At 49.3% G+C, this 14981-nt stretch overlaps 1 protein-coding gene across 2 annotated transcripts; it reads left to right on the top strand.

The window, feature by feature from the left end:
• The first annotated feature begins 3909 nt into the window (after positions 1-3909).
• Positions 3910-14575, top strand: LOC129827359 (myelin proteolipid protein-like). Of its 2 annotated transcripts, XM_055888131.1 has the most exons (7): positions 3910-4047; positions 6292-6478; positions 7762-7918; positions 10787-10955; positions 13291-13364; positions 13515-13580; positions 13992-14575. In XM_055888131.1, the coding sequence occupies exons 1-7, from the start codon at positions 4044-4046 to the stop codon at positions 14070-14072; spliced, it is 738 nt and encodes a 245-aa protein (XP_055744106.1). In that variant the 5' UTR covers positions 3910-4043; the 3' UTR covers positions 14073-14575. The 2 variants fall into 2 exon arrangements, with proteins under 2 accessions (XP_055744106.1, XP_055744105.1); XM_055888130.1 differs by lacking the exon at positions 3910-4047 and having other exon boundaries at positions 6261-6478.
• The last annotated feature ends 406 nt before the right edge of the window (positions 14576-14981 follow it).

Below are 14981 nucleotides of genomic sequence, written 5' to 3'. Positions count from 1 at the left end.
ATTTTCCAGATTGTATCTTGGTGATTATTTTTCTTGACCTGAATATTCGGTCGGAACTGAAATAACCTGGTTCAATTTGGGTCCCGAGGCAAAACCAGTTGAGGACCACTGGTCTACCGGAAGCTTTGGTCTGAGGATTTCTCAGGTAGTCACCAGGCATAGAAATGACCACAGCCTTAAGAAGAGGGAATTTTATTTAGCAGATGGAGTTAGAATGAATCTAGTTTCATGTGGCAATCCTTCCAAATCTTGTCTCGTTGACTCAGAACGTGAGAATCCTGGGTTTCTGAGGCTAATACATCTAATACTGATTAGAGCCTATGTAGAGCAGTGTAACCTACTGTACATATGGAACAAGCTTATGATGTGTAATGCTGCCGCCTAGTGGCTACGATGTGTAAAGGAAATGATGTACTGTTAATTCTGTCAAGTGGCCATAACCACAGGTGCAAGAAATTAAGTATACTGTCACTGCCTTGCAGTCCAAGAAAGAGATGTGAAAGGAAGAACACACTTTATCAACAACAGGAGTTTCATCCAATCAAATGTTATTTGTCACTTGTGCCGAATACAACAGGTGTAGGTAGACCTTATAGTAAAATGCTTACAAGCCCTAAACCAACAATGCAGTCAATGTATGACCTCCCTACAACGCCTGGGCATGCTCCTGATGAGGTGACGTATGGTCTCCTGAGGGATCTCCTCCTAGACCTGGACTAAAGCATCCGTCAACTCCTGGACAGTCTGTGGTGCAACGTGGCGTTGGTGGATGGAGCGAGACATGATGTCCCAGATGTGCTCAATTGGATTCAGGTCTGGGGAACGGGTGGGCCAGTCCATAGCATCAATGCCTTCCTCTTGCAGGAACTGCTGACACACTCCAGCCACATGAGGTCTAGCATTGTCTTGCATTAGGAGGAACCCAGGGCCAACCGCACCAGCATATGGTCTCACAAGGGGTCTGAGGATCTCATCTCGGTACCTAATGGCAGTCAGGCTACCTCTGGCGAGCACATGGAGGGCTGTGCGGCCCCCCAAAGAAATGCCACCCCACACCATGACTGACCCACCGCCAAACCGGTCATGCGGGAGGATGTTGCAGGCAGCAGAACGTTCTCAACGGCGTCTCCAGACTCTGTCACGTCTGTCACATGTGCTCATGTGCTCAGTGTGAACCTGCTTTTATCTGTGAAGAGATTGCGATTGCGAAGTTGCAATCAACCGGATGATCAACATGGAGATGTTTGCCTTCTACACCTACACTTCAATGGCTTTCTATTTTTGCCAGTGGCAAATTGGCCAATCTTGGTGTTCTCTGGCAAATGCCAAACGTCCTGCACGGTGTTGGGCTGTAAGCACAACCCCCACCTGTGGACGTCGGGCCCTCATACCACCCTCATGGAGTCTGTTTCTGACCGTTTGAGCAGACACATGCACATTTGTGGCCTGCTGGAGGTCATTTTGCAGGGCTCTGGCAGTGCTCCACCTGCTCCTCCTTGCACAAAGGCGGAGGTAGCGGTCCTGCTGCTGGGTTGTTGCCCTCCTACGGCCTCCTCCACGTCTCCTGATGTACTGGCCTGTCTCCTGGTAGCGCCTCCATGCTCTGGACACTACGCTGACAGACACAGCAAACCTTCTTGCCACAGCTCGCATTGATGTGCCATCCTGGATGAGCTGCACTACCTGAGCCACTTGTGTGGGTTGTAGACTCCGTCTCATGCTACCACTAGAGTGAAAGCACCGCCAGCATTCAAAAGTGACCAAAACATCAGCCAGGAAGCATAGGAACTGAGAAGTGGTCTGTGGTCACCACCTGCAGAACCACTCCTTTATTGGGGGTGTCTTGCTAATTGCCTATATTTTCCACCTTTGGTCTATTCCATTTGCACAACAGCATGTGAAATTTATTTTCAATCAGTGTTGCTTCCTAAGTGGACAGTTTGATTTCACAGAACTGTGATTGACTTGGAGGTACATTGTGTTGTTTAAGTGTTCCCTTTATTTTTTTGAGCAGTGTATATACGAAAAAAACAAGGAAAAACGATGTTTACAAGGGACAAGACAAAAACACACGTCCGACTGCTACACCATCTTGGAAAGTGATATGTTACAACGCCAACCTTTACAACAAACATCCATGACCCACCACCCATCATGTCATCTGATCAGTCCAGCGATCAGTGGGCTAGAAGATACCTAAAATGACATTTTACAAGATGTCAATAGCCTATTTATTTATACGCTGAATTCCTGTAGGCTGTTAGCTAGGCTGTTAGCCTCGTACGAACCATCCTGATCTCGCCAGCTTTCATTCTGTTTCAAATCAAATGTTATTAGTCACATGTGCCGAATACAACAGGTGCAGGTAGACCTTACCGTGAAATGCTTACTTACAAACCCTTAACCAACAATGCAGTTAAGAAAAAATGTGTGAACCGCCACATCAATGAGAATGGGGACGTGCTCGGCCCTCATTTTCCTGTAGTCCACAATCATCTCCTTTGTCTTGATCACGCTGTGGGAGAGGTTGTTATCCTGGCACCACACTGCCAGGTCTCTGACCTCCTCCCTATAGGCTGTTTCATCATTGTTGGTGATCATTTAGGCAGGTTACCTTAGTGTTCTTGGGCACAGGGAGTATGGTGGTCTGCTTGAAACATGTTGGTATTACAGACTCGGTCAGGGACAGGTTGAAAATGTCAGTGAAGACACTTGCCAGTTGGTCAGCGCATGCTCAGAGTACACGTCCTGGTAATCCGTCTGGACCTGCGGCCTTGTGAATGTTGTTTGCTTAGGGCCTTATACAGCTTGTTGAGCGCCGTCTTAGTGCCAGCATCAGTCTGTGGTAGTATGTAGACAGCTACGAGAAATATAGATGAAAAGTCTCTTGGTAAATAGTGTGGTCTACAGCTTATCATGAGATACTCTACCTCAGGCGAGCAAAACCTCAAGACTTCCTTAATATTTGATTTTGTGCACCAGCTGTTATTTACAAATAGACACAGACCGCCACCCCTTGTCTTACCGGAGGCAGCTGTTCTGTCTTGCTGATGGACCAAAAACCCAGCCAGCTGTATGTTACCCATGTTGTTGTTCAGCCACAACTCAGTGAAACATAAGATATTACAGGTTTTATTGTCCCGTTGGTAAGATAGTATTGATCAGAGCTCATCCATTTAGCTTTCCAATGATTGCACGTTGGCTAATAGGACTGATGGTAGAGGGGGATTACTCACTAGCCGTCGGATCCTTACAAGGCACGCCGACCTACGTCCCCGATATCTCCGTCTTTTCTTCCTGAGAATGACGGTGATTTGGGCCTTGTCTGGTGTCTGAAGTAAATCCTTTGCGTCCGACTCGTTAAAGAAATAATCTTCATCCAGTACGAGGTGAGTAATCGCTGTGCTGATATCTAGAAGCTCTGCCCGGTCATAAGAGACGGTGGCAGAAACATTATGTACAAAATGAGTTACAAATACATTTAAAAAAACACACAATGGCACAGTTGGTTAGGAGCCGTAAACAATATGTAAGCTAGCGAGATCAGGATTGTTCATACAAGGCTAGTAGGCTGTTGTTTTGTTTATTATCCCATGAAACAGTAGGCCTACATCACTACTGCTAGGCCTATTAGACTAGGCTACACTTGAAAACAAAAGACCTTATCTGGCAAGACATCTTGGAGATGCTTCCACAATGATATGCAAATGCACGTGGTGCTGCTTACTAACAATGAACTGAAGTACATTTCTCCAACGGCGAGAGAAGTTGACCTTCATTATCCTCAGTCTTGAACCATTCTAGTGCAGACCCCTAGTCCATTGAAAAGCGACATTGTTTCTTTAAGATTCGACTTTCGGCCATCAGCGGGTCTGTCTGTTCATTGTTGGAGAGAGAGAGAGAGAGAGAGAAAGAGAAAGAGACAGCGAGTTGAGATTGATATACGGGGGCTGAGGACAAGTCGTGCATAATATCATCGAGCAGCTGGGGTGGAAAAGCAGCACAGAGCCCCGGTATTGAGCACACATCCTACCAGAGACAACATGGGTAAGTCGTCTACATTTGTTATGGTACCTCTAAATGGTTATTAATAGCCAACCAACCACAACCAAACTGTACATTTTCTTTTCTATTCTTTGAATGATGTTGGCATTATAAAATATTATATTATGGCTGGTATGAAAAGTGCTGATAAGTGATTTATTTAATGCTTTCGAGAGGTACAGACTAGCCTACTTTTCAGAAGTGCATTGTCTTTCACTTACAATGTCTTCATTTTTACCAACCCAAGGTGTTCTAAGTGCTATTTGTTTTAGGAAAGTAGCAAGTGAATTCATTATAGGCCACTTTGCAACAATTTGAACACTAATGGGCTTCAGTTCCTGTTTCACTTGCTTCTCGGGGCATAAAGGTCTGTGATGTCCATGAGAAGTTGATTGAGGTCCCTAATAGGTCCGTATTTTTGTTAGTATAGTTCCTCTCTGCAGTTCTCGAGAGGGGACTTTTGAGGCTAGAATGGTGCAAATAGAGAAGTGGAACTGTTTTAAACTAGGTAGAAAACCCCTGCACCTGTTGCTGGGTGACTATGCTATTTCCCTTCCTATGTGTACTGAGAAGTACTGCTATTTCCCTTCCTATGTGTACTGAGAAGTACTGCTATTTTCCTTCCTATGTGTACTGAGAAGTACTGCTATTTTCCTTCCTATGTGTACTGAGAAGTACTGCTATTTTCCTTCCTATGTGTACTGAGAAGTACTGCTATTTCCCTTCCTATGTGTACTGAGAAGTACTGCTATTTTCCTTCCTATGTGTACTGAGAAGTACTGCTATTTTTCTTCCTATGTGTACTGAGAAGTACTGCTATTTTCCTTCCTATGTGTACTGAGAAGTACTGCTATTTTTCTTCCTATGTGTACTGAGAAGTACTGCTATTTTTCTTCCTATGTGTATGATAAGTACTGCTATTTTGTCAAAATAACAAAATTGCTTGAACATAGGTGTTGAGACTTGAAAAGTAAAGTGCTGAATATCAAGGCATGTTACTGAAGAGGCTTTTCGGGCAGTGTGTTTATAGAAGGTGCTTCATGGTCAATCCTCCGTCTGCATTGGCCGTGCAGCGTTTAAGGTGATACGGCCTCTGCAGAAGGCAGGGCATTTATACTTCTTGCGCTTCGCAGAGCAGCGCTGTTGTCAAGGAAGTGAGTTTGTGTTTATACAGGACCTCCCGCTATCACCTACCGTCAACTAATCCGGTCCATGCGGAACTACATGGAGCCATCCGCATTGTTACAACATTTGAGAGGAGCAAGGTGATGCGTTCCAAAGCTCAATTTGGCTTCTGCGAGCTTCTGATGTCTCCGTAATTGCATCACACCATCCATAAAGAGTCTCCAACCACATTTTCCAATCAACCATAAATTGGCTCTTTCTCTTTGTTCTTTCATTGGCAAACTTTTTAATTGGTTTAAAACTCATTTCCACACTGGAGTGATTATGCAACCTGGAAGACAGCCTGATCACACTTTCCACACACACATACACACACACACACACAAAACCCTGGAGTCATCGAGTGCATGTGTATGGTGCCCCTTCCTGCCATCTGTGCCAACTGTAATAATGGTACCAGCTCCAGCCAGTCTTCCGAGGGAGAGCGTGATCTCCCCCCTGCCTTTCCCCACTTCCACCACGGACTATTGGATATCCCTCTGGCTGTCACAAGCCTCCTTCTGCTCCTATAAACCCCAGTGTGGGTGCTGGAGGTGGCTCTGGCTATTGTTTGCTTGACATTGGTGGCCCTTGTCTTCCCACACTGCACCGGGACAAAGAACATTGTCTCTGCAGTCACACAAGCAGCCTCTCTCTTTCTTAGTCTCTTTCTCTGTCCTCCCTCTTTTCTCCCACTCTCCATGGTGTGAGCGCTGATTGGAGCCAGGGTTAGTGCTGGGTTTGGGACAGACAGATCCTCACATCCTAAAGGCCCATTCACACAGCACATGACTCTGGGGAAGAATGCCCGTAGCTAGCTGACAGACTGAACACTACTGTGCATGGGAAACAGACCAGTCCAAGGCCACAAAGAGTAACTCAGGGATGAGCTATTTTACGACCACAGCTGGATAGTGTAATAATTGTAGCCAGATCTTACAGTATACAGTTGTTTATTCATCCATTTAGTCACAGTGACGTTATGTTCATTACCACTCCCTTGGTGGTTGCCCTATGCTTCTCTAGAGGTAACTCATACGTAACCCTACATTAACCCCTATGTCGTTATGTCCTGTCCTATAGGTTGTTACGACTGCTGTATGAAGTGCCTGGGAGGAGTACCATATTGCTCCCTGGTGGCCACTCTGATGTGTTTCTCAGGGATAGCTCTGTTCTGTGGCTGTGGTCACCAGGCCCTCACTGAGACGGAGAGACTCATCGAGACATACTTCGCCCGTAACCTACAGGACTACATTACCCTGGCCTACCTGTGAGTGGCTCAAAGGCTATTGATTTATCCCAAACCTACCACAGGGAATACCTGCAACTGATTAGAATAGGGGTGGCCAAGACCTAGGCTTTGTTAAAGCTGGGGTGGAACAAAAAGCTAAATTGTTTTGGCGATCCAGGACCAGGATTGGCCACCACTGGTTAAGATGTCCCCTAAGTCTGCTGTATAAGTACATTGAACTAAACGGCAGACCTACTGTTAATGGTAGACCTCATGTTAGCTGTACATATCATAGACCTACTGTAGTGATGTGTCCTAATACTTTTTTCCTTCCTTCTCCCCTGCCCCTCCTCTTCCTTCACCCCCCTGCCCCTCCTCTTCCTTCACCCCCCTGCCCCTCCTCTTCCTTCACCCCCCTGCCCCTCCTCTTCCTTCACCCCCCTGCCCCTCCTCTTCCTTCACCCCCCTGCCCCTCCTCTTCCTTCACCCCCCTGCCCCTCCTCTTCCTTCACCCCCCTGCCCCTCCTCTTCCTTCACCCCCCTGCCCCTCCTCTTCCTTCACCCCCCTGCCCCTCCTCTTCCTTCACCCCCCTGCCCCTCCTCTTCCTTCACCCCCCTGCCCCTCCTCTTCCTTCACCCCCCTGCCCCTCCTCTTCCTTCACCCCCCTGCCCCTCCTCTTCCTTCACCCCCCTGCCCCTCCTCTTCCTTCACCCCCCTGCCTCTCCTCTTCCTTCACCCCCCTGCCCCTCCTCTTCCTTCACCCCCCTGCCCCTCCTCTTCCTTCACCCCCCTGCCCCTCCTCTTCCTTCACCCCCCTGCCCCTCCTCTTCCTTCACCCCCCTGCCCCTCCTCTTCCTTCACCCCCCTGCCCCTCCTCTTCCTTCACCCCCCTGCCCCTCCTCTTCCTTCACCCCCCTGCCCCTCCTCTTCCTTCACCCCCCTGCCCCTCCTCTTCCTTCACCCCCCTGCCCCTCCTCTTCCTTCACCCCCCTGCCCCTCCTCTTCCTTCACCCCCCTGCCCCTCCTCTTCCTTCACCCCCCTGCCCCTCCTCTTCCTTCACCCCCCTGCCCCTCCTCTTCCTTCACCCCCCTGCCCCTCCTCTTCCTTCACCCCCCTGCCTCTCCTCTTCCTTCACCCCCCTGCCCCTCCTCTTCCTTCACCCCCCTGCCCCTCCTCTTCCTTCACCCCCCTGCCCCTCCTCTTCCTTCACCCCCCTGCCCCTCCTCTTCCTTCACCCCCCTGCCCCTCCTCTTCCTTCACCCCCCTGCCCCTCCTCTTCCTTCACCCCCCTGCCCCTCCTCTTCTTCTCTTCCTACATAGTATCCAGTATTTCCAGTATGTTATCTATGGCTTGGCTTCATTCTTCTTCCTCTACTGCATCGTACTGCTGGCGGAGGGATTCTACACCACCAGCGCCGCCAAGCAGACCTTCGGAGAGTTCAGGAGCACCCTGTGTGGACGCTGTCTTAGTAGCACGGTGAGAGAGTGGGGGAAATGGTGGAGGTGTGATGGTAACAGGCTGGGTTGGAGGGGTGATGTTAACAGGCTGGGGCGGAGGGGTGATGGTAACAGGCTGGGGTGGAGGGGTGATGGTAACAGGCTGGGTTGGAGGGGTGATGTTAACAGGCTGGGGTGGAGGGGTGATGGTAACAGGCTGGGGTGGAGGGGTGATGGTAACAGGCTGGGTTGGAGGGGTGATGTTAACAGGCTGGGGCGGAGGGGTGATGGTAACAGGCTGGGGCGGAGGGGTGATGGTAACAGGCTGGGGCGGAGGGGTGATGGTAACAGGCTGGGGCGAAGGGGTGATGGTAACAGGGTGGGGTGGAGGTGTGATGGTAACAGGCTGGGGTGGAGGGGTGATGGTAACAGGCTGGGGCGGAGGGGTGATGGTAACAGGCTGGGGTGGAGGGGTGATGGTAACAGGCTGGGGTGGAGGGGTGATGGTAACAGGGTGGGGTGGAGGGGTGATGGTAACAGGCTGGGGTGGAGGGGTGATGGTAACAGGGTGGGGTGGAGGGGTGATGGTAACAGGCTGGGGTGGAGGGGTGATGGTAACAGGCTGGGGTGGAGGGGTGATGGTAACAGGCTGGGGTGGAGGGGTGATGGTAACATGCTGGGGGTGGAGGGGTGATGGTAACAGGCTGGGGTGGAGGGGTGATGGTAACAGGGTGGGGTGGAGGGGTGATGGTAACAGGCTGGGGCGGAGGGGTGATGGTAACAGGCTGGGGTGGAGGGGTGATGGTAACTGGGTGGTTTGGAGGGGTGATGGTAACTGGGTGGAAGGGTGATGGTAACAGGGTGGGGTGGAGGGGTGATGGTAACAGGCTGGGATAGAGGGGTGATGGTAACAGGCTGGGGTGGAGGGGTGATGGTAACAGGCTGGGGTGGAGGGGTGATGGTAACAGGCTGGGGTGGAGGGGTGATGGTAACAGGCTGGGGTGGAAGGGTGATGGTAACAGGCTGGGGTGGAAGGGTGATGGTAACAGGCTGGGGCGGAGGGGTGATGGTAACATGCTGGGGGTGGAGGGGTGATGGTATCATGCTGGGGGTGGAAGGGTGATGGTAACAGGCTGGGGTGGAGGGGTGATGGTAACAGGCTGGGGCGGAGGGGTGATGGTAACATGCTGGGGGTGGAGGGGTGATGGTAACAGGCTGGGTTGGAGGGGTGATGTTAACAGGGTGGGGTGGAGGGGTGATGGTAACAGGCAGGGGTGGAGGGGTGATGGTAACATGCTGGGGGTGGAGGGGTGATGGTAACATGCTGGGGGTGGAGGGGTGATGGTAACAGGCAGGGGCGGAGGGGTGATGGTAACATGCTGGGGGTGGAGGGGTGATGGTAACAGGCTGGGGTGGAGGGGTGATGGTAACAGGGTGGGGTGGAGGGGTGATGGTAACAGGCAGGGGTGGAGGGGTGATGGTAACTGGGTGGTTTGGAGGGGTTATGGTAACTGGGTGGAAGGGTGATGGTAACAGGCTGGGGTGGAGGGGTGATGGTAACAGGCTGGGGTGGAGAGGTGATGGTAACAGGCTGGGGGTGGAGGGGTGATGGTAACTGGGTGGTTTGGAGGGGTGATGGTAACTGGGTGGTTTGGAGGGGTGATGGTAACTGGGTGGTTTGGAGGGGTGATGGTAACTGGGTGGTTTGGAGGGGTGATGGTAACTGGGTGGTTTGGAGGGGTGATGGTAACTGGGTGGTTTGGAGGGGTGATGGTAACTGGGTGGTTTGGAGGGGTGATGGTAACTGGGTGGTTTGGAGGGGTGATGGTAACTGGGTGGTTTGGAGGGGTGATGGTAACTGGGTGGTTTGGAGGGGTGATGGTAACTGGGTGGTTTGGAGGGGTGATGGTAACTGGGTGGAAGGGTGATGGTAACAGGCTGGGGTGGAGGGGTGATGGTAACAGGCTGGGGTGGAGGGGTGATGGTAACTGGGTGGTTTGGAGGGGTGATGGTAACTGGGTGGTTTGGAGGGGTGATGGTAACTGGGTGGTTTGGAGGGGTGATGGTAACTGGGTGGAAGGGTGATGGTAACAGGCTGGGGTGGAGGGGTGATGGTAACAGGCTGGGGTGGAGGGGTGATGGTAACTGGGTGTGGATGATGTGGAGGTAAGAAGATGAGGATGGAGGGAAGGCTGGGTGAGGAGGTATTGTGGGACTGAGGCTGGTGGGATAGAGGTAAGAAGATGAGGATGGAGGGAAGGCTGGGTGAGGAGGTATTGTGGGGCTGAGGCTAGTGGGATAGAGGTAAGAAGATGAGGATGGAGGGAAGGCTGGGTGAGGAGGTATAGTGGGGCTGAGACTGGTGGGATAGAGGTAAGAAGATGAGGATGGAGGGAAGGCTGGGTGAGGAGGTATAGTGGGGCTGAGGCTGGTGGGATCGAGGTAAGAAGATGAGGATGGAGGGAAGGCTGGGTGAGGAGGTATAGTGGGGCTGAGGCTGGTGGGATAGAGGTAAGAAGATGAGGATGGAGAGAAGGCTGGGTGAGGAGGTATAGTGGGGCTGAGGCTGGTGGGATAGAGGTAAGAAGATGAGGATGGAGGGAAGGCTGGGTGAGGAGGTATAGTGGGGCTGAGGCTGGTGGGATAGAGGTAAGAAGATGAGGATGGAGGGAAGGCTGGGTGAGGAGGTATTGTGGGGCTGAGACTGGTGGGATAGAGGTAAGAAGATGAGGATGGAGGGAAGGCTGGGTGAGGAGGTATTGTGGGGCTGAGGCTAGTGGGATAGAGGTAAGAAAGTGAGGGTGGAGATGAGAGCTCAACAAAACTCTGAAAGTTGCACTTCCCTGATTCATTTTTGGCCTGTTAAGATTCATAATGCCTAAACATGAATCTCTCTCTTCATCTGCAGTTTATATTGATAACGTACCTTCTGGCGGTGGTGTGGCTGTTGGTGTTTGCCTTCTCTGCCTTGCCTGTCTATTTCTTCTACAACATGGACGCTACCTGCCACACCATCACCGTCCTGACTGAGACCCCAGCTAGCATCAACCAGCTCTGTATCGACGCCAGGCAGTACGGTAAGGAAAGAGAACATCACCTCACTATATCATCTGCTATGTTCATTCATATGGTAACATATCGGTAAGTATTCAGACCCCTTTGACGAATTCCACATTTTGTTACGTTACAGCCTTATTCTAAAATGGATTACATTTTTTGTAAATGTATATAAATAAATAAAAAACATCACATTTACGTAAGTATTCAGACCATCTGCTATGAGACTTGAAATGGATCTCAGGTACATCCTGTTTCCATTGTCCATCCTTGAGCTGTTTCTACAACTTGATTGGAGTCCACCTGTGGTAAATTCAAATGATTGGACATGATTTGGAAAGGCACACACCTGTCTATATAAGGTCCCACAGTTGACAGTGAATGTAAAAGCAAAAACCAAGCCATGAGGTCGAAGGAATTGTCCATAGAGCTCCGAGACAGATCTGGGGAAAGATACCAAAAAATGTCTGCAGCATTGAAGGTTCCCAAGAACACAGTGGCCTCCATCATTCTTAAATGGAAGAAGTTTGAATCCACCAAGACTCTTCGTAGAGCTGGCCGCCCGACCAAAATGAGCAATCGGGGGAGAAGGGCCTTGGTCAGGGAGGTGACCAAGAACCTGACAGAGCTCCAGAGTTCCTCTGGTGGAGATGGGAGAACCTTCCAGAAGGACAACCATCTCTGCAGCACTCCACCAATCAGGCCTTTATGGTAGAGTGGCCAGATGGAAGCCACTCTTCAGTAAAAGGCAAATGGCAGCCCACTTGGAGTTTGCAAAATGGCACCTAAAGAGTCAGACCATGAGAAACAAGATTCTCTAGTCTGATGAAACCAAGATTGACCTCTTTGGCCTGAATGCTAAGTGTCACATCTGGAGGAAACCTGGCACCATTCCTACGGGGAACCCTAACCCTACGGTGAAGCATGGTGGTGGTAGGATCGAGGGAAAGATGAACGGCGCAAAGTACAGAGAGATCCTTGATGAAAACCTGCTCCAGAGCTCTCAGGACCTCAGACTGGGGCGAAGGTTCACCTTCCAACAGGACAACGACCCCAATTATACTGCCAAGACAAGGGAGGAATGGCTTTGGGACAAGACTCAATGTCCTTGAGTGGCCCAGCCAAAGCCTGGACTTGAACCTGATCGAACATCTCTGGAGAGACCTTAAAATAGCTGTGCAGCAATACTCCCTTTCCAACCTGACAGAGCTTGAGAGGATCTGCAGAGAATAATGGGAGAAACTCCCCAAATACAGGTGTGCCAAGCTTGTCGCGTCATATCCAAGAAGACTCAAGCCTGTAATCTCGCTGCCAAAGGTGCTTCAACAAAGTACTGAGTAAAGGGTCTGATTGCTTATGTAAATGTGATATTTAAGTTGGATTAAATAATCAAAAAATATATATTTTAATCTATCATAGAATAAGGCTGTAACGTAACAAAATGTGGGAAAAGTCCAGGGTTCTGAATACTTTCTGAATGCACTGTATGATCGTTGTGGGCCTAGTAAAGATTGGTCATACCACGTTTCACATGTATTACCTTTAATGTGGCAGAAACACAACCAGTCATGATGTTTTCATCTGCTTGTCAAACAATCACTTAACAAAGGCGCTCCTGTAGGCTACTTGTGCACATTAGTTCACCCAGAAAATAATTCCAGCATCCAAACCCCAACAGTGCTCTGTGCACCCGCAATGTGATGAATGGAAGCAGACAGCAGTTATACAACACCTAGGTGTATTGTAATGACGTTCTGGGATTGTCATTAGGCCTCCACTTGTAGCCTGAATTGATGCATCCACTGTTGTCTGCGAACTCCCGGGTCTCGGCCACTCATCTCCGGCTTGGCAAAAAGTGTTCTCGTCGAACCACAACGCAATTCGCTCATTTTTCATGACCTATATTTTTCTTGTTAATATATGTTAATTGTGATAGGCTCACGTTTTACCAGTACGTTGTACCCCCACAATTTTTGGGGCTGGGACACTGTACCTTACCGGACCGTACCTTACCAGACCGTAATGTACCAGAACATACCAGACCTTACCGTACCAGACCGTACCATAGCATACCGTACCTTAACAAACCAGAACATACATACCAGAACATACCGTACCTTACCTTACCAGACCATACTGTACCTTACCTCACCATACCGTACCATACCATTTCAGAACATACCTTACCTTACCATGCCAGATCGTACCAGAACATACCGTACCAGACCTTGCCGTACCAAAACAGACCATACCAGACCGTACCATACCAGACCAGACCCTGACATTACCAACTGTGAAAGCAGACATTTTAGAGCAGAGAATCGGATATGTGTATATATTTTTCATCTCTTTCAGGGCTCCTACCATGGAATGCTTTGCCAGGCAAAGCTTGTGGAATGACACTGTCCACTGTCTGCAAAACCAGAGAGGTCAGTAATACAGTCTCTCATGATAGAACGGCCGACATGTTCAAAACAAATCGTCTCTAGAGTCTAGAATGTTAACGGTTCTCTGACATATTTCCAGAATGACACATGATCACTCTGACTCATCTCTGTCTCTGATTTGTCCTTTTACAGTTCCGTGTGACCTACGACCTGTTCATCGCTGCGTTTGCCGGGGCTGGCATCACACTCTTGGCTCTGGTGAGTGACCCTGCCTTAATCTCTCAACTGGGACCAGATTGGCTACAGCTTTACAATAGAGTTGTGTCTTATGTGACGTAGTCAGTGTAGGTGTTCAGGAATGCCGGAACGTCAGGCCTCCGTGGCTGATAAGTAGCTGTAGCCAATCTGTAGCTCTCTGTTCTTTCACTTTGAGTTCTCAGCTAATTCTGATGATAGAAATACCCTAATGATGTCATAACGTCTGGTACTTTTCCTGCTGGGAAGATTCCATAGTTACATTACCATGTCAGTACACTGTTAATGTAGATCAGAATTATACTGAGATTGTCATGGACCTTGATGGACATAGTAGGTGCATGAAATGGGGCTCGAAATTCTGTCTTATCTGTCTCTTTTTGGTCTATGCTCTTTCTTACCCTCTCTCTCTAGCTCACCTACATGGTGTCCACCACCTATAACTTTGCGGTGCTGCGGTACCTGGGGAGAAAGGGCATAGGCACGCGGTGTTAAGACTCTCCACTTCCTCCCTCCTGTCTCTCCATCCGACACAGAGAGGACACTATGACTCCCTAACACCCCTCTGCCTATCCTCAACACCACCGGTGGAGTTGATTCTTTGAACTTGAGTGATTGATTCCTTGAACGATTCCTATTCTTTCCATTTTTCCCTTCATGACCCACCAACCTTTCCATGGACTGTGTGTTCGTAGCACCATGGGTGGTTTGGTGGAAACCCAGACGTATACTACCTTAGTCTACTGCTTTGTCACACTGCTCTTCTCATGTTATATTTACTTTGCTCTGAAGCTGTCTTCTTCACGTTAGAAGTTTTCTGTATTTTTGTTATTCTCCATGTGTATTTTATCATGAGTTTGTAAAGATTGATGTAATGTTCCTCATGTACTGCGGTTAGTGTGCCTGACGTATACACCATGTTTTCCTCACTTTTAAAAACGTAAATCACATGTAAAACCTACCTAGTAACATAACAAAGATCATTTTATTTGACAAAAGTATTCAATTATAAATGTCCCACTGACTCTCATGGTTAGGGACTACTTGGTTATGGACTACTTTTTTTTTTCTTTTCTTTTTTTTTTCTTTAATAGGGGTTATGGACTACTTGCTTACTTTAGGCTTTGGGATTATAATCGGTTACCATGGGTACCATCCCTCACATCTGGTTGCCATGGTACCAGACATGTGTGCGTTTGCAGTTCTTCTCTCTGACCTCAGGGCCTTTTCTCACGGGAGGCAGAAAGGCCTCAACAATGGAGGCCACCCCCCTTAGGACTTCTTAGAAAACTAACCAATCAGAGGGGGTTCCTAGGGTCCACCTGCCCCGGCTCCCGGGTAGGGAGTGGAATCGAGGTTTGTGTGAGAAGGCCCCTTTGTTACTATAGGGACCTTGGTCTATGG

This window comes from Salvelinus fontinalis, chromosome 29 (assembly GCF_029448725.1).
Source record: "Salvelinus fontinalis isolate EN_2023a chromosome 29, ASM2944872v1, whole genome shotgun sequence".
NCBI lineage: Eukaryota > Metazoa > Chordata > Actinopteri > Salmoniformes > Salmonidae > Salvelinus > Salvelinus fontinalis.
The sequence above is the reverse complement of the archived record's forward strand: the minus strand, read 5'-3'. Positions and strand labels throughout refer to the sequence as shown.

Coding starts and splice junctions, on each gene's coding strand:
- LOC129827359 (XM_055888130.1), top strand. CDS start 6,276: ATGTCCTGTCCTATAGGTTGTTACGACTGCTGTATGAAGTGCCTGGGA. Junction 7,919..10,786: donor GACGCTGTCTTAGTAGCACG/GTGAGAGAGTGG, acceptor CTTCATCTGCAG/TTTATATTGATAACGTACCT. Junction 10,956..13,290: donor TATCGACGCCAGGCAGTACG/GTAAGGAAAGAG, acceptor CATCTCTTTCAG/GGCTCCTACCATGGAATGCT.